At 45.6% G+C, this 18,674-nt stretch overlaps 1 protein-coding gene across 2 annotated transcripts in view; it reads right to left on the reverse strand.

Annotated features, from left to right (window-relative positions):
- Positions 1-18,674, reverse strand: part of HHATL (hedgehog acyltransferase like) — an 89,783-nt gene that overhangs the window by 45,454 nt on the left and 25,655 nt on the right. For both annotated transcript variants that reach the window (XM_033931790.1, XM_033931791.1), the window contains exons 3-4: positions 13,381-13,448; positions 1,105-1,218 (exon numbers count right to left, since the gene is read on the reverse strand). In XM_033931790.1, coding sequence (XP_033787681.1) covers positions 1,105-1,218; positions 13,381-13,448 — 182 coding nt within the window. The remainder of the gene's footprint in view (positions 1-1,104; positions 1,219-13,380; positions 13,449-18,674) is intronic.

The following is an 18,674-nucleotide window of genomic DNA, read 5'->3' on the forward strand; positions in this document are numbered from 1 at the left end:
CACCCAAAGCACTACTTATGTAATTTTTCATGCCGAAAAAGATAAGTGCTCTTTTTAAATACATTAGCTCACCATATAGATGCAATACAAAAAACTATTATGCCCGTAGTAAATAAGAATAATATTCACGCAAAGACTGATGATGAATATCCAACCCCTGTAAGAGCACGAAAAATTACATAAGTAGTGCCTCGGGTGTTTGAGATCTTGCGATAAATAGGATTGCATATACAGACTGTTCAGGCCAAATACAATGTAGTATATTTGAAGCAAAGGCAGCAGAATAGTCACACTTTCCCAGTGGTCTCAAATTTTGGCCCGCCAGGTACTATTTTGAGGCCCTCGATATGTTCATCATAATCACAACAGTAAAATAAAACAGTTTCTTGATATGTCTCTTTAGCTATAAATTACAAATATTATTATTAAGACATAGTGAAAAGGAAAGATTTATAAACAATAAAGAGTTTCACCTCATGCAAAATTGTCATTTCTTTAATAAGACATAGGGGTCCTTTTATCAAGGGGCAGTAGGGTTTTAATGCGCGGAATACTACGCGTTAAACCGCCTGCCGCGCTAGTCGCTAACGCCTCCATTGACGAGGCGTTAGTTTTTTTTGCTTGCCGCGGGGGATAGCGCGTGATTGAATGTCCGACGCGCTAACCCTGTTAGCGCAGCTTGATAAAAGGAGCCCATAGTTTCATAGTTTATTTAAATTTTGATTAAATGCTTAACCAAAAGGTACAAAGCATTGTACATAATAATTTAAAATAGCTGGTAGACAAACATTTTAAATAATTAGACATACACCAACTAATCATACATACTTATGGCCAGAGAACATTGGGGAAAAAAGGGAAGAACTACAATTTCTTAGAAAGAATACATAAAAAGGAAAATACAATAGGAAAGGGGGAAAAGGTAAGTAGTGTGGAAGTATGTACTTGTGTAAAAAAAAAAATTCAGTTATAGGCGTCTTTAAAGAGAAAGCATTTTAGGCTGCTTTTAAATTTCTGCAACTATTTTTTCTGAGGCCCTCCAAGTACCTACAAATCCAAAATGTGGCCCTGCAAAGGGTTTGAGTTTGAGACCACTGCACTTACCCGAGGTATGAGCATGGAGAAAATCTTGGCAAATAAGACGTGTCCTGAAAGAACGAAAATAATGTAGTTCCTGAATGTGGTGAACCACATAACCCATTCAAAGTCAGCCACATCCTGTAAAAAAAACCACCCAAAAACAAAACACAGTGAGTAAGGTCACCCACGGGAAACTTCAGAATTCAAACCTTTGCTATAGTTCGTCCTTCCCCCAATTACATCGTACAGTATTTCCTACCTTGTTGATGTTATTACCTGTTAAAAATGAATACTGGGGACGAAGCGTTCCATATTTTTTGCTAAAAACTTTCTTATTTATTCAGGCAGTTTTCTCTTGATGTTTTTGTTGTTTTGTACTCATATTTTGATGATAGTATGGGGTCGAGTTTGTATTGTTTAGTGATTTTTATGTATGTTTTGTTGTAACCCGCCTAGGAACAGGAGGGCTAGAAATGTTTTAAATAAATAATATAAGCTGAATTCCTGTTATCAGGAAGCTCAGAAATGGACCCTGTACTAAAGCAGGAAGAATGGTGCAATATTCTATAGAAGATTTCTTTCTGAAAGGATTATATAATTTGGTGATCCTTCATTTCTAAGGGGCAAATTCTACAAAGTGGGTTCCAACATTTACACACCAAATACTGTATGTGCATAAATGATTAGAATATCAGCATGTGTGTGCGTGCGTGTGTGTGCATATAAGTGTCAAAAATCCAACTATGTAATTATTCATGAACCTGAATTTTTGGTACCTTTGTTTATTAGGCTACATACTGTATATACTTGAATATAAGTTGATCTGAATATAAGTTGAGACCCCCCCATTTCCCCCCACAAAAAGGGGGAAAATGGTTGACTTAAATATGTCGGGCAGCTTAATATTCAAGTGCCCTGCCCCGTGAGGCACTGCACCCAGCCCCCTTCCCTCCCTCCCCTGTCAGGCATTGTACCCAGCCCCTTCCCTCTCTCCCTCCCTGTCAGGCTGTGCACCTAACCCCCTTCCTTCCATCCCTCCCTCCCCTGTAAGGCTCTGCACCCTATCCCCCCTCCCTGCCCTATCCTCGTACCTGCCCTGCTGATCCCTGGTCGTCCAGAGGTGCAGTGGGCAGAAATGAGCTTTCTGCGCTACTGCCCCGCTCTAACCTGGTCGGTGGTAGCTGCTGTGAGATCAGGTTTCTTCAGCCACTGAGTGGCACCGAGCAGGAGCGTGCTTTGGTGCTGCTGCTTGGCACTGAGTGGCTTCTTGACTGGCTCCCGGCTGAAGAAACCCAATCTCACGGCAGCCACCACTGACTAGGTTAGCAGCGGGGCAGGAGCACAGAAAGCTCGCTCCTGCCCGCTGCACCTCTGGACCACCAGGGATCAGCAGAGGAGGTAATAGGACAGGGCAGGGAGGAGGGACATAAGAACATAAGCAATGTCTCTGCTGGGTCAGACCTGAGGTCCATCGTGCCCAGCAGTCTACTCACGCGGCGGCCCAAAAGGGCCAGGACCTGTGCAGTAATCCTCTATCTATACCTCTCTATCCCCTTTTCCAGCAGGAAATTGTCCAATCCTTTCTTGAACCCCAGTACTGTACTCTGCCCTGTTACGCTCTCTGGAAGCGCATTCCAGGTGTCCACCACACGTTGGGTAAAGAAAAACTTCCTAGCATTCGTTTTGAATCTGTCCCCTTTCAACTGTTCCGAATGCCCTCTCGTTCTTGTAGTTTTCGAAAGTTTGAAGAATCTGTCCCTCTCTACTCTCTCTATGCCCTTCATGATCTTGTAAGTCTCTATCATATCCCCTCTAAGTCTCCTCTTCTCCAGGGAAAAGAGACCCAGTTTCTCCAATCTCTCAGCGTATGGAAGGTTTTCCATCCCCTTTATCAGACACGTCGCTCTCCTCTGAACCCTCTCGAGTAATGCCATGTTCTTCTTAAGGTACGGCGACCAATACTGGACGCAGTACTCCAGATGTGGACGCACCATCGCCCGATACAATGGCAGGATAACTTCTTTCATTCTGGTTGTTAATACCCTTCTTGATTATGCCTAGCATTCTGTTTGCCTTCTTAGCGGCCGCTGCGCACTGTGCCATCAGCTTCATTGTCATGTCCACCATTACAGGGTGCAGAACCTGGTGGTGGCCTGCAATAATTCTGGGAGGGGGACGCTGACCGGAATATAAACTGGGACCCCCATTTTTGGCCCCCAAATCCTGGTTTATATTCGAGTATATACGATAATAATAAAAGAAATCAAGAAAATAAATTAGAGATACACAATGCCGGGCTCTGCAATAGAAACCACCATCCTATAAACATCTTGGAATCATTGTGAAAAAGTACGTTGAAATTTTGAGGTCAGTGTCCTGCAGCTCACAGCAAAACAAATTAAATGTTATGGATTAAAAGGGAACAAAACTGAGAATCATTATGGCATTTCCCCGAGTCCATACTATGACTACATCGTGACCACTGTATGCTAGTTCTGGTCACCTATCTCAAAAAGAATAAGTGGAACTAGGACAGATTCAGAAAAAGGCAATAAAAAATGACACATGGGAAAGTCAAAATGTAGGTTAATGGTTAGAGCAGTGTTGTCCAAGACAATCCTGGAATAGCCCCTCGCCAGTCAGGTTTTCAGGATGTCCGCAATGACTATGTATGACAGAAATGTGCATAAAATGGAGGCCGCGCATGCAAATCAAGTTCATGCATATTCATCGTGGATATCCTGAAAACCTGACTGGCGAGGGGCTACTCCAGGACTTATTTGGCAAGCACTGGGTTACAGTAATGGGCCAAGAATCAGGTTCAAATCCCAATAATGGTCCTTGTGATCTTGGGGATGTCACTTAATCCTCCATTACCAAAGGTACAAACTTAAATTGTAAGCCTTCTGGGGGCAGAATAATATTAAGAACATAAGAATTGCCGCTGCTGGGTCAGACCAGTGGTCCATTGTGCCCAGCAGTCCGTTCACGCGGTGGCCCTTAGGTCAAAGGCCAGTGTCCTGACTGAGACTAGCCTTACCTGCGTACGTTCTGGTTCAGCAGGAACTAATTTTGTCTTGAAACCCTAGAGGGTGTTTTTCCCTATAACAGACTCCGGAAGAACGTTCCAAGTTTCTACCACTCTCTGGGTGAAGAAGAACTTCCTTATGTTTGTACGGAATCTATCCCTTTTAACTTTAGAGAGTGCCCTCTCGTTCTCTCTACCTTGGAGAGGGTGAGCAACCTGTCTTTATCTACTAAGTCTATTCCTTCATTATCTTGAATGTTTCGATCATGTCCCCTCTTCAGTCTCCTCTTTTCAAGAGAGAAGAGGCCCAGTTTCTCTAATCTCTCACTGTATGGCAACTCCTCCAGCCCCTTAACCATTTTAGTCACATAAGAACATAAGAACTGCCATCTCCGGATCAGACCTTCGGTCCATCAAGTCCAGCAATCCGTACACACGGAGGCCCAGCCAGGTGTACATCTGGTGTAATTTTAGTCACCCATATCCCTCTATGACTCTCGTAAGGAGATGTGCATCTAGTTTGCTTTTAAATCCTAGAACGGTGGATTCCGCAATAACCTCCTCTGGGAGAGCATTCCAGATATCCACCACTCGTTGCGTGAAGCAGAACGTCCTGATATTTGTCCTGGACTTGTCCCCCCTTAGCTGCAGTCCATGTCCTCTTGTCCTGTCACATTGGACATTGTAAATAATTTTTTTTCCTGCTCTATTTTGTCGATTCCTTTCAGTATTTTGAAAGTCTCGATTATATCCCCTCGCAGTCTCCTTTTCTCAAGGGAGAACAATCCCAGTCTCTTAAGTCCAATCGGCTGCGTTCAGCAACTGCGGCCGGCTCCTCCACAGCGCCTCGTTTCGGGCTCCCCCACCTGCAATCGGCAGCTTCCAGCGACTGGGTCCTGCTCCTCCACGGAGCCTCCACCCAAACTGCCCCCCCAGCAGGGTGTGCGAGCCAGCTCCGCCCCTCCCGACCTGCGGGAGCATTAAATTGAACTGCAGGAACGGCGTGCAGCCGTTTGGCGCGCCTGCTAAGGCGCACGGCAAAGGCGCGTGCCTTTGCACGTGCCTTCGCGAAGCGACAGAGCGGAGCCAAAGGAGACTATCCTTCACATCTCAACATCTTCCCCCCTGCAATTAAATCCTTTCCCTGGCGGCCTATCCTCAGAAGCGGCAACTACCCCACCTCCGCCTCCATCTCCCATCAGCACCAGACTTGTCAACCCTGCACCACCAGTCTGTCCTATCTTGGAAGGCCTACTCACGAGCCCATTGACTGAAGACTGATAAGTATCTGCACGTATAGGTATCTGCATGTATAAGTATTTACATGTACTTTTTCTCTAAGCTGCATGTTTAGCCAACTGACTGATAAATTTAGTCAAATACCTGTATGTCTAACCAATCGACAGGATAATTGATAAGATTCTGCTGTCTATCCAATTACTGTCTCACAACATAATGGCTTCTGTAAATCAACATTTAATACTATTTCTCATGTTTTACTGGTCCTGCTACATAAACAGTTTAGCCGATGCCCTTTACTCTACACCAATCCCAATCCTCACTAGACCTCGTCACACCATCTTAGAACCCCAGAGACCTGCCCCCCGATTCATCCATAGCTGTTCCGAAAAGGGCCCTTTTCAAATCCCGGTCTTACCCCCTCACGTAAACCTAATAGACCTCACCGTAAACACCAGCGAAAGCTGAGGAAAGTCTCCATCTCAGCAATAACTGACTCCCCCCACTTTCAAAAGGTCCAATGTTTTTACCTTAATATCAGATCCATTAGGAATAAGTCTCAACTGGTCAAAGACTGGCTCGAGGAGACCAACCCAGACTTCGTCATTTTAACAGAAACATGGTCTGATTGCTGACAATGACATCATCATACGCGAGTGCCTCCCAAATCACTTCTCTACCCAGAAGCAGGGGAAGAGGGGGAGGACTTGCCATCATTGTAAAAGATACATACAAATTCACCATCATAGCTTCGAATTCCTCAGTGGACATGGAAATCCTTTCCTGCAAACTCTTGTCAGACAAATTAGAAGAGGCCTTAATCATCACGCTATTTTACATTCCTCCCAAGAAATGGTCCACTGCCAAGGACACCTTCTTCAAATTCCTTCTCACAAACTCAACTGCTAGCCCCTACAACCTACTGACTGGTGACCTGAACATCCACCTAGAGCAGGTAGAGCAGGCAGACACCAAAGAGTTACTCTCCTTTATCACTTCTCTCGACTTCCTTGTGCCACCCCCCGAAAGAACTCATCTAAAAGGACATCAACTAGATCTAGTTACCTTTTCTTCTAAAGCCCCAGCCCATCCCATAATGCTCTGGCACCAAACCACTTGGACCGACACCCTATGATCGGACCACCATCTATGCAATTTCCAATTCAACTGGCAAACCAAACCCTCCTCAGCCAAACCCCTGGAGAAAAAACGGATTAGGAAAATGACAGCCACCAAAGGCCTGGTAAACCCAGTGGAATTCTGGTCACATTACGATATCTCACCAGACTCACACTTCCCATCTATAGACACCTGGACCAATACAAGCACACAGATTCTTAATAAGATGGCCCCCATCAAACTAAGAAGAATGAGAAACCAAAACCTAGATGGATGGTTCGACGCCGAGCTAGGAACAGTGAAACGAGAATTACGAAAACTGGAAAGACAATGGCTGAAATCTGGTGATAACATAGAAAGAACAAACTGGAGACTAAAACTGAAAGAATACAAAAATCTCATAACTACAAAACGCACAAATTTCTACGCAAAAAAAATAGACTATCCCAACACCAACACCAAGAACCTATTTAAATAGTTAATAATCTCTACGATATACAGGCCTTTTCACACCACACCACAGACTCCTCACCTTCATTAGATGCACTGACTGAATTCTTCAACAACAAAATCAATATCCTTAGATCCAACCTACCACCCTCCACATCCAACCATCTGAACTACCCAGTCGTCCAACACACAAACGATCCCAGAGTAGACATGTACTGGAATAACTTCTCTATCCCTACCTGGAATCACTTCAGCAAACTCTTCTCAAAATATGTCGACTCATACTGCAGATTAGACAGCTGCCCACCAAACATCATGAAAGCTGCTCCAGTCCCCTTCAAAGCCTCGTTATACGATTGGCTCTCCTCCCTACTACTGTCGGGTACATTTCCCGAGGAGTTAGGTCACATACTGATCACACCGATTGTAAAAAACCCCAAGGAATCTATCAAGCCGACATCTAACTACAGGCCCATCACAAACATTTCCTTTTTTGTAAAGCTGATGGAAGGCTTGGTAAACCAGGATTTAGTAACTCGCCTGGACAAATTCAACATACTTCACGACAACCAATCAGGCTTTCGATCCGGGTTCAGCACGGAAACGGTTATTGCTTCATTACTGAATTCCCTCCTGAACCTATTCAGCCAAGGTTCTAGTGCACTAATCCTTCAACTAGACTTAAGCAGTGCCTTTGACTTAGTCGATCACACCATCCTAATTGACTGCCTGGAGACAATTGGTCTCTCAGGCAAAGTATTAAATGGTTCCAAGGCTTCTTGACTAAATGATCGTACCGAGTCTATAGTGGCAATATCCAATCCTCCAGCTGGGTAAACCCATGCGGTGTCCCACAGGGTTCCCCCCATCCCCCACTCTGTTCAACATTTACCTAGCCCCATTGGCAAATCTACTGCAAAAATTAAAAATCAAATTCTACATTTACGCCGATGACATCATCATAGTCCTGCCCCTAACAAGCTTGACCCCTGAGACGAAGATTCATCTAGTACTAACTCTAAAACAAATCGAAATATGGATGACAGAATTCAAACTGAAGCTGAATCCCGAAAAAACCAAATTCTTCCTGGCAAGCCCAAATGACAAAATCAAAGATACTACAATAACCCTGAATAGACAGAACTTCCCTATTGTTGATACCATAAAAATCCTGGGAGTGACACTGGACCGCTATCTCACTCTAGATATACACTCAGAGCTACTAATCAGAAAAGGCTTCTTGACACTATGGAAACTAAGAACCATCAGAAAGTACTTCAACACAACATCATTCCGTTTACTGGTGCAATCCTCCATCTTAAACCTACTCGACTATTGCAATATTATTTATCTGGGGTCTCTCAAGAAAACCATTCAAAGACTCCGAATCATACAAAACTCTCAGCTGTGCGACTGATTTTCGGCCTAAAGAAATGGGATCACATAACCCCCTACTACCAAAAACTCCACTGGTTGCCCCTGGAGGCAAGAGTATTGTTCAAATTCACCCGTCTCTGTTTCAAATCCATTCTCAGTTTGGCCCCTCTGTACCTGGTCTCCCACTTTAAACTAGACTGCTCCACCAGGCCTACACGCAGAATACGCATGTTTAGCCACCCTACAATAAAAACCTGTTGATACAAAAGATTCCTTCCAAGCAAGTCTACAGAACGACTGGTTAAGCATCATCATCATGCACTCCTCAACCTACCTCAACTTCAGAAAACTTATTAAAACTTATTAAAACCAACCTGTTCAACCGATTTGTGACCAAGAATTCCTAAAGTCTTCACTGCTTATCCCTCACTGTATGACCTATCCCTTCTTATTGTAAATCGCCTCGATCTACTTCCTATTGACCAAGAATTCCTAAAGTCTTTGCTGCTTATTCCCACACTGTATGACCTGCTCTTCCTATTGTAAATCGCCTCGACTTACTTTTTATTGTAAACCCGCATCTAGAATGTTACCACACTCTGTACAAATATTCATGTACTCAAAGACTTCATTGTTTTTTCGCTGTATGTCCAGTTCTTCTTTTTTGTAAACCGCGGTCGCTGTCTTTGCCTTTGTGAGCTAGTGAAATCAGCCGAGAGTCCACCGTCCTGACGCAGCCGTTGTAGCGAAACGTCGGCGGGGCTGGGCAAGCGAGGACAGCGTTTAAAGAGACTTGATGATTTTTGGAATGAAACCCTGCCTGAGCTAAGTTCTTCTATTTTTTCATCTGAACATTCATTGTTATATATCGCCAGGCAGGAGGGGGAGGGAGGCCAATGAGGTAGTTTCCCTTTCTAGTGTGGCTGATAAGCAGACTGCTGGCAGCACACGGGGGTCTGAGGCCCCTCCTCTTAGCATAAGAACTGTATCACATTTAAGTTGGGATTGGGCTAGTGTGTAGAACATTGAACACTGGTCTATAGTATAAGTTATAAAGTGTGCACAGAGAGGTATTAGTTTTAGTTATGTATTGGGTCCTCCCAGAACTCATGGAAAAGCTCCCAGATTGGCTGAGGTTGAAATGGCAGCTCCTGTTTCCTTTAAGGCTGTATCATGTTCTTAGCATTAAAATGCCTAGGTTGTACAAAGAAAACAAAATATTAATAGATACATGGAAAACTATAAGATATGTTAATAATTTAACACCTATCCCAATACAAAAAACTACAAATCAAACTATATGGCTTAACTCCAAGATCAAAATAGGCAGATTTAAGGTCGTTTGGAAGCATTGGATAATAGCAGGAATACTTTAGATGATGTTATATCTAATGGTAAACTGCTTTATTTTTCACAGTTGCAACACAAATTTGGTCTTGATAAATCACAAAATTATAAATGGTTACAACTGAAACAGGCCATTCAGGCAGGGTTCCCTGAATGGAAAAATCTTAATAATCAATATAGTTTAGAGTTATTATGCTTTCAGATGGACTTCCTGGGACACCAGGCTGCGCAGTGGTACAAATTAATATCTGGATTCATGAATAAAAAACCAAAGACAGGTCTTAGAGACATTTGGAGCATTGAGATTAAACATCAAATTTCTGCTTCTCAATGGCCACGTATTTGGTCTTGGAGGATGAGATGTACAATGTCTGCATCTATGAGACAAACATGGTTCTTCCTGTTGCATAGAGCATTCTGGACCCCTGTTTGTTTAAAAAAATTAGATAGCTCTAAGTCTGATAGATGTTGGCATTGTCATCTTGAAGCAGGGACTTTAGACCATTTATTATTCTATTGTCCATTTATTATGGAATTTTGGAAATCAATTTGGAGTCAAATAAATTGTTTATTAGAAAATCATGTGGCATTATCCTACGATACAATATTATTTGGCATGGAGATGAGAGCTAAGAGTCAAATATCCTCTACAAATAATAAATTATTGCTCATTTTGATAGGAGTTGCCATACAACAAATAACACTTAATTGGAAAAGTTGGAATAGATTGAACTTTAGTTTTTGGTGGAATTCGGTATGCCATATTTATAAAGTGGAAAGAACATTAGCCATTCAAAAAGGAAACTTTAATAAATTTCAGGATGTGTGGAGGCCATTATCAGATTATTGTAAAGAATGAGTTTATATTTTTCTTCCCTGATTAGTACAAACAGAAATTGGGCGGGGGAGGGGGGTATTTATTATTGGAAAATGTTTTTATGAAATATAAAAGGATGGGAGGGAAGGGGATAAATTTAATTTGATAAGATTAATTGTAGAATTTCAAGTGATAAATCTATGTTAAAATGTTAATACCAATGTTGATGTACGTGATGTAAGTTATAAAATGAATAAAGAATTATATAAAAAAAATAATAATAATGTTGCTCCCAATGCAGGACATTAGGCATCACTGAAGTAAAGTCCAGAACATATTTTTTTTTAAATAATTGCTACAGACAGCTGGATAGATAGGTCTACATTCCAAGCCAGCACATATTTATTATAATAGAGTTCTGTAGTTGAGTCCTGTAGATATCTATGATGAAATCGCAACGGGACCTTGAGTTGAGCTCCCAGGGTATAACAAGAAGTTAACTCATCTTGGACATCCTCAGTCAAGTGCAGACTTTTAATATAATGCCGAAGCTGAAGATATGAAAAGATATCCTTAGGTGCCAAAGAATACTCCTGTTGAAGATCTGCAAAAGACTTCATGTGGCCCTCCATCAGTGAGTACCTGAGACAAGTAACAGATGCCCAGAGACCACCAGCAATGGAAAGTAGAACTCAAATGGCCAGAAGGGAAGGCAGGGTTGCTGCAAATAGATAAGGAGTCACTGATGCAGAAAACCCTTGCCACTTACAAAGCCATCTCCAAACAGACATTACAGTAGGCAATAAATGAGACAATTGAAGCACCAGGGGGAGGGCTGAGGCCCATATGATGGAGGGCCCATTAACAAAAGTTCCATAGGTGTTGCTGAAAAATCCTGCGAAGTTCTGTACCAGTCACTAACATGCCGCATAGCACAGGCTACAGTCAGATAGCGAATGTTCAAAAGTCCCAAACCCCACGAGTGCTTGGGGGTCTGGATAGTAGCTATGGGAAGACATGCTTTCTTTCCTTGCCAAAGATAAGATTGTAAGATGGAGTGTAATTTCTTTTCATCTTTTACTTTGTGAAATAAAGGAAGCATTTGAAACACATATAACCATTTTGGAGTCAAAATCATGTTAAATCAATGAACATGGCCCAACAGAGACAAAGGATAGGCCCTCCATAAGGTCAGTTTTACATTAGTCTCAGACAGTAACCAGGGCACATTCACATCATATAATGTAGACAGCTGAGTTGGTATTACTATCCCAAGATACCTAAAGGAGTGATTCATCCATTGCAATGGAAAGTCCCCCTCCCATTTCTCTCTTACTTCGAGAAGCAAAGGGAGAGCCTTAGATTTATGGAGATTGAGAAAAAAGCCAGAAAGAGCCCCATGAGCAAGAAATCAGAGCAGGAAGAGAAGTCCTAGGATTTGATAACACCGTCAACAGGCCATCTGCACAAGCCAGGGCTTTAACCTGAAGTGAGGAGTCCGCGACCCCCCGAGATGGAACTACTAGCCACAAGAGTACGCAACAAGGGCTCCAAAGACAACCCAAATAGTAAGGGTGATAAAGGACACCCTCATCACTTAACCCTAGCAACCAGGAAAGGGGGTTGCATGGACCTCATTCACCAAGAGGCACACCTGAGGCGTAGGAGTACAAGGCTCTCAAAGCAGAGAGAAATGCCCCTTGAAAGCCCATAGAGTGGAGAGTGGAGAACAAGAATACCCAGTCAACCCTGTTGACAACCGTACTACTATCAATTATTTCTATAGCGCTACCAGACGCATGCAGCATAACCGATTATGCCGACAATATGCCCATGGACAAAAGCAGTTTACGGACGTTCAAGATAGAGTTTATAAAATCACGAGTGGGGTGGAAGGGCTAAATAGGGATGGTATCTGTAAATTTAGGAATATCTATGAAATAGATATTTTAATGCTAACAATTCTTTCTGCTCTGTTTCCCATCATTGTTAATGTCTGTCTTCGCTGTATTCCTTCTCTAACCGCCTAGAACCAAAAGGCATTGTGCGATACACAAATAAAATATTAGGTTATTATGTTATAGTTTAACCTTTGAAAACACTAGAACAAAAGAACGCCCCATAAAACTGACCAGCAGACTGAAAAAAAAACATTGAACATTTTTCACACATAACTAGGCTGTGGAGTCTGTTGCTGGAGAACTGAAAGACATGGTCAAGCATTCAAAAGAGGTTTAGAAAGTCATGGCTTAATTCTTGGAATTAACTATAAGAAACAGATCTACATTTTAGGATCTGCAAAATATATACGTGTGATCTGGGCTTGATGGTTCTTGGTCTGATTCATCATGGCTTCTCTTATGTTCTAATGGTTGAAACCGTGATAATTGACATCGCTGTTCCACAGTCTATACTTTTGCTAGCCCAACCTGTCTATTAATAGGGAAGTGTTCAATACTCTATATGTGCGATATGTATTCCGTGTGATGATAGTTGAGTGGTCCAGCTGCCTAAAAATGAGCTGACACCTTCTTAAAATATTATTATAAATCACATGCCCCCAAAGCAAAAATAAAGACAGTGACCAAATGCTCTCCTACATCCACTGTACAGGACTAGAACATTCCAAGCTGAAACCGATTGTTAAGTGTACAAAGAGAAAATGCCTTTTAAGAAAGGTTTGGACAAGTTCCTGGAGGAAAAGTCCATAGTCTGTTATTGAGAGAGACATGGGAGATATTGCTATTCCTTGGGTTTTGGCCAGGTACTAGTGACCTGGATTAGCCACTGTGACAACAGGCTACTGGCCTTGATGGACCACTGGTGTGAACCAATAAGGCTATTCTTATGTTCTTATGACACTCAGGGGGGGGAGGGAGGGGGCATTACAATCTACAGCAATGTACTGCATCGTGAAACTTACCATTTTCCTACCAAAGTAATGCCATCCAGACCTTACATTTTCTCGGAAGGTCTTCCGATTCATATTATCTACAAAAGAAGGGCCAAAGAATAAGGAAACACTTTCTGACAATGCCCAGCTACAGAAACTTCATTATTTTGACTTACAGTAATTCACAGAGGGATTTCCTCACTAAAGTGCCATTTTGCCACAGGAAAATTTCAACAGTAGTCACTAGACTGTGGTACTAGAGTTTAGTAACCCCTATTGCAGGGTTGTTGTTTTTTTCTTTGACATTATAAAATGACAGTCCCCAGATGAAGGCCAGCTGCTGAGGTCAAAGAAGAGTATGGGGGTCAATTGATGCTATTTTGGAAAATGATGCCAAAACAGCAGTAGCAAGTAATGAAAACTTCTGCCCCACTACCCGGAATGCCAGGGTGATATAGAAAGAAGTCAAGAACTGAGAGATAGGTTCGGATAATGAGGGTAGAGAGAACACTATCCCCCCCTCTTCTATGAAACCGCACTAGCATTTTTTAAGCAGAGAGGTGCGCTGAATGGCCTGCACTGCTCTCGATGCTCATTGAGTTCCTATGAGCATCGGGAGCAGCGCGGGCCATTCAGCGGCGGCTCTCTGCGCTAAAAACCGCTAGCACGGTTTCTTAGAAGAGGGGGTATATGTTTTGTAAAGAGGTAAAATCTATGGGCTCACATTTTTTTGTTATTACTTTCTTTACCAAGTGAGGATGTGGGAGAACAAGACTACTACAACCATCTAACTAACTCTCTTAGAGCCAACCCTCGCCGTCTCTTTGCCACACTCAACTCAACTTAGGCACTGGTAACGTAGGCCAGAGTTTTAGAGGCTTGCATTTAGGGTTGCCAGATTTTACTTGCGTAAAACCCGGACCCATAGACCCATCCCAAGGCCCGCCCAGTTCCACCCATCCACACCCCGTTATGCCCATGCCATGCCCCAGCCTCCCCCCTCCCCCCAGCCTGTTCTCATTGGTCAGTCGGGCATCCGTGCATGCGCCAATGCCCCCTCCCGACATGATAAGGTTTAGATTAGATTAGATTAGATCTGAAGAGGAAGCTTTTCAAAGCCTGGACAAAGGGCCGGATTTTGAAAAGCTGTCCGGACATCTCTAAAAAAAAATAGGACATGTGCGACCTGGACATCTGATAACCCTACTACATTTCCGTTGCCTAGGTTCATCGTAGAATCGCAGCTAGCAGCGCTTAGCGACACCTAAGGCCATCTCTGCCCCTAAACAAACCTACTTAGACCATGCGGCATCACTAAGCACAGCTACGTGCCCGGGCCTCATTGCTGATCCTAGGAGGCACCTTGAAGCACCCAGGTTTTTAAAAAAAAAAATTGAGTTCCAATTGGCTTTTAATGGCGTGATCAATTATCGCATCATTTAAGTTAGGCACGATCTAGACACCTAACTTTGGGCAGCCCTTAGCAGAATTTCCCTCTAAGGGCCCGATTCCTTGGACCTAAAACCTAGGTGCCTTGAGATCACGTGACGCCATGCAGCGGGACAGACGCTAGTCTGTGTCTCTCCCGCTGCCCTTCGCAGATTCCCCTCCCTTGTCGGGTATCCTTCGGCTTTTGAGCCCTGGACCGGACCCTCCGCTGCCTCCTCTCCCCCGGATACTGTGGGTGAGTTGCGGGCCGATTTCGCGGGGGCGTGTAGCTGGAATCGGCCCGCAGAGAACAGGACCGCGGCAGGCAGGGAGAAGCCAAGATGGCGGCGCCGCCGAGTCCAGCAGCAGTCCCGGGATCGCAGCTACAGTGGTCAGCAAGGGAGCATTCCTGCCCATGAAACGGGGGGAGATCAGGAGAGGGGAGGTTGGACTCGCTTCAAACGGAGTTCCTGGGGACTTCTAGAAGGGATAGTGATCTGGCCCTGAGAGCTGGTCTGTGTCTCGCTCTCCCGTGGCCCCTCGCAGCTTCTCCTCCCTTAACAGGCATTCTCTGTCATTGAGCCTTCGGACCGGACCATCCGATATCTCCCCCCTCTCCGGTCGCTGTGGGCGAGCTTCGGGCGGCTTGTGCAGGGGCATGTCGCTGAAGTCGGCCCGCAGAGAAAAGGACCGCGGCAAGCAAGGGGAACTCAAGATGGCGGCGCCGCCGAGTCCTGGAGCAGCTACGGGGGGGCCGGCTTGGATAACTGAAATCACGGCCGGAGTTACGGCGGCGATGGAGCTCGTGTTGGAACAAAAGCTCCTGCCGTTGGATCACAAGCTGGTGGTGGTCCAGGCTTCGCTGGATGCTATGGGCCAGGAGACGGCGGCGTTCCGGCAGCGGGTGAGCGATGTGGAGGATAGCCTGCAGCACGTGGAGGATGTCCAGACAACACAGCAGCGCCTTATTTCTGCTCTCGAGGATCGCATTGAGGACCTGGAAAATAGATCACGCCGGTCCAATTTGCGTTTTATCGGATTTCCAGAAGCTGTAGCGGAGCGGGACTTGAGAGGCACGCTGGAAGCCTGGTTAGCTGCCTCCGTTACCTTTCCTGCGGATCTCGGCCCGCTTCGTATCGAGAGGGCGCATCGCCTGGGTCTCAGTTCAGCTCATCAGGCCTGGCCACGGGTGGTAATAGCAAAGATCTTGAACTATGCTCACAAACAGTCTATTCTTCAGGCGGCTCGGGGCGAGCGCGTTCTCACCTATCAAAACGGCAGGGTGCTCTGTTTTCAGGACTATTCTACAAAAGTGGCTCAGCAACGGCGGGCATTTGCTCCGGTGTGCTCTACGCTGGCGGCTCGCCATGTTCGCTTCGCCCTCCTCTACCCGGCGAGGTTGAGGGTCCATCACAATGGCACTACTCAGTTTTGTTCTACCGTAGCGGAGGCGCAGAGCATGTTGGATGCGTGGAATGTGGACCTGCCTTCTACTAGTGCCGCTGGTGTGATCTCCTCTACTGCTGGTCCGGCTTGATAGCTGCCGGTCTTCCGAGACACTCTTTCTTCTGGAGTTGGTGCAACTATGGTCTCCTCCTTGGATCTTTGTCAGGTCCTTAGATGGCCATGTGCGGCTATGTCTTTGATGGTGGCACCGCTCGGATTCTGTGCTTCCAGATGCCGCGGTGTCCCTGGACTTCTGCTGGATTTCTCTCTTCGGAGCTCCTCATTCTTCTGGCTCAACTACAACTTGGGACTCCTTCTTGGATTTGGCTGGGACCTTGGTTGGACTTCGGTCTTTGACTGGGGCGCTGCTCAGCTTCGGTGCTTTTGACTTTCAGTGGTCTCCAGGCCCTTGGATGTGTGGGGCTTTCTTGTTTCTTACGGGTGGACGGGGCCTCTCTCTACCCCTAAACGGCCCAGGCTGTGTTGGGTGGACGGTGGCCTGGATCCATCTTTTGGAGCGGGTGTTGTTGAGCTTGTTGACTGGGGTGAGGGGCGTGCATGGGGACGAGTGGTTGGTGGAGTGTCTGATGCGAGGGGGGGAGGAGAGTTAGAGTGGGGGTTTTGGGGTTCCGGTTGAGTAGGAGTTTTGGGGTTCTTGGTTTTTCATGTTCAAGGGATATTAGGGGGTGGATAGGGTCTGGGATTAGGTTTCTTTGGGTCGGGGGGCCCTTCCTGGGACACTGAGGCATTATATGAGGCTGTCTTGAGATCGGGAGATGGGTTCTAATTCTGCTAGGTTGCTCTTGGGGGTTTGTCCAGTTCTCTTCGCTATTTTGGGGGGGTTTCTGTGGAGGGGGCGTCTGTAGTGATTGGGTTCCTGTGGGGACCAGAAGGGTTGGGGTGGATGGGATGGGAGGAGTTTAGTGGGGTAGGATTGGTCTGGTTGGGTTTGGGGGTTGGGTTGGGGTGGGTGGTGGGTGGGGGTGGGTTGGTGTTGGGGGGGAGGGGAGGGTGGGGTGGGGAGGGTTGTTGTTCTTGTTCCATGGTGACCGCAGGCACTGGCTTCCGCAGGACTGTGGCCTTAGGAGGGGGACTTGCTGGGACGCCTCTTCCTGGGCTTTTGAATTTTTTGATTCCTTGTTGGGTATTTTTGTTTCATTTTTATGTCCCTTAAGTTATTATCTTGGAATGTGGGGGGCATTCATTCCCCAATAAAGCGACAGAAGGTGCTTCGACAGCTGCGGAGGAGCCGGGCGGACGTGGCCTTTTTGCAGGAGACGCATTTGACTGCTGCGGAGCATGCCAAACTGCGCACCTGGTGGGTGGGGGATGTCCTGGATTCCCCGGCGTTGGGTAAGAGGGCTGGAGTGGCTATTTTGGTGGGTAAACATCTTCATTTGGAGGTACAGACTGTCCTTAGGGACCCGGAGGGTAGGTATGTGATAGCCTCGGTTAGTTTGAACTCTAAACCTTACATTCTCTGCAACCTTTATGCTCCCAATAGCCCGGGCGTGGGTTTTTTTCATCATTTAGCAGACCTTTTGTCGGTCTATGGAGATGTTCCCCTGTTGGTGGGGGGGGGATTTCAATGAGGTGGCGGATCCTCTTTGGGATAGATCGTCGGGGGTGGGGAGGGAGTCTCGGAAATCTGCTACTGGAATTGAGATTCTTTGTGCCTCCCTTGACTTGGTGGACGCCTGGAGGGTCTTGCATCCCTTGGAGAAGGATTTCACTCACGTTTCTCGGGCCCATGCTTCCTTATCTCGTATAGACTATATTCTCTGTTCCCGCTCTGTGTTTGCAGAGGTCGTAGAGTCTACGCTGGGGCCTATTGAGGTATCGGACCATGCTTGGGTGGCGTTGGTATGGCAGTTATCTCGGACGCCGGGGACCCCTCGGGGTTGGCGCTTTCCTTGCCACCTATATCGTGATAGTAAATTTCACGAACATCTGGTAGCCCGGTGGCGCTCATTTCAGGATACCAATGCAGCTCATTTTGGTACTCCTTCGTTGGCTTGGGAGACGGCAAAGGCGGTCCTTCGGGGTGAGATTATTTCCTATGCTAGTTTTCAGCGTAAAGCGCGCACGCGAGAGCTGCTTCGGCTGGAGAGACTGGTTTCTTCTCTCCGTCGACGCTACGGCACCACTCGGGCACTCCCGGATAGGGCTAGATTGTTGGAGGCTCAGTGTGCGCTTAACTCTCTGTTACATCAACATGCTCGTCGGTCTATGGAGCATTATAGGTATCATCTTTATCGTTTTGCGAATAAGAGTAGTAAGTTTCTTGCAAAGCTAGTTCGACAGCAGCGGGGTAGTTCGCGTATTGCTTCTCTTCAGACGCGGAACTCGGAGATCGTGCATACTGATGGAGACATCAACAGGGAGTTGCGGGATTTCTTTGAGAACTTGTATTCTGCTCCCTCTGACCCTCTGCTAGATGGGGAGGTATA

This window comes from Geotrypetes seraphini, chromosome 2, assembly GCF_902459505.1.
Source record: "Geotrypetes seraphini chromosome 2, aGeoSer1.1, whole genome shotgun sequence".
In the NCBI taxonomy this organism is placed as follows: Eukaryota; Metazoa; Chordata; class Amphibia; order Gymnophiona; family Dermophiidae; genus Geotrypetes; species Geotrypetes seraphini.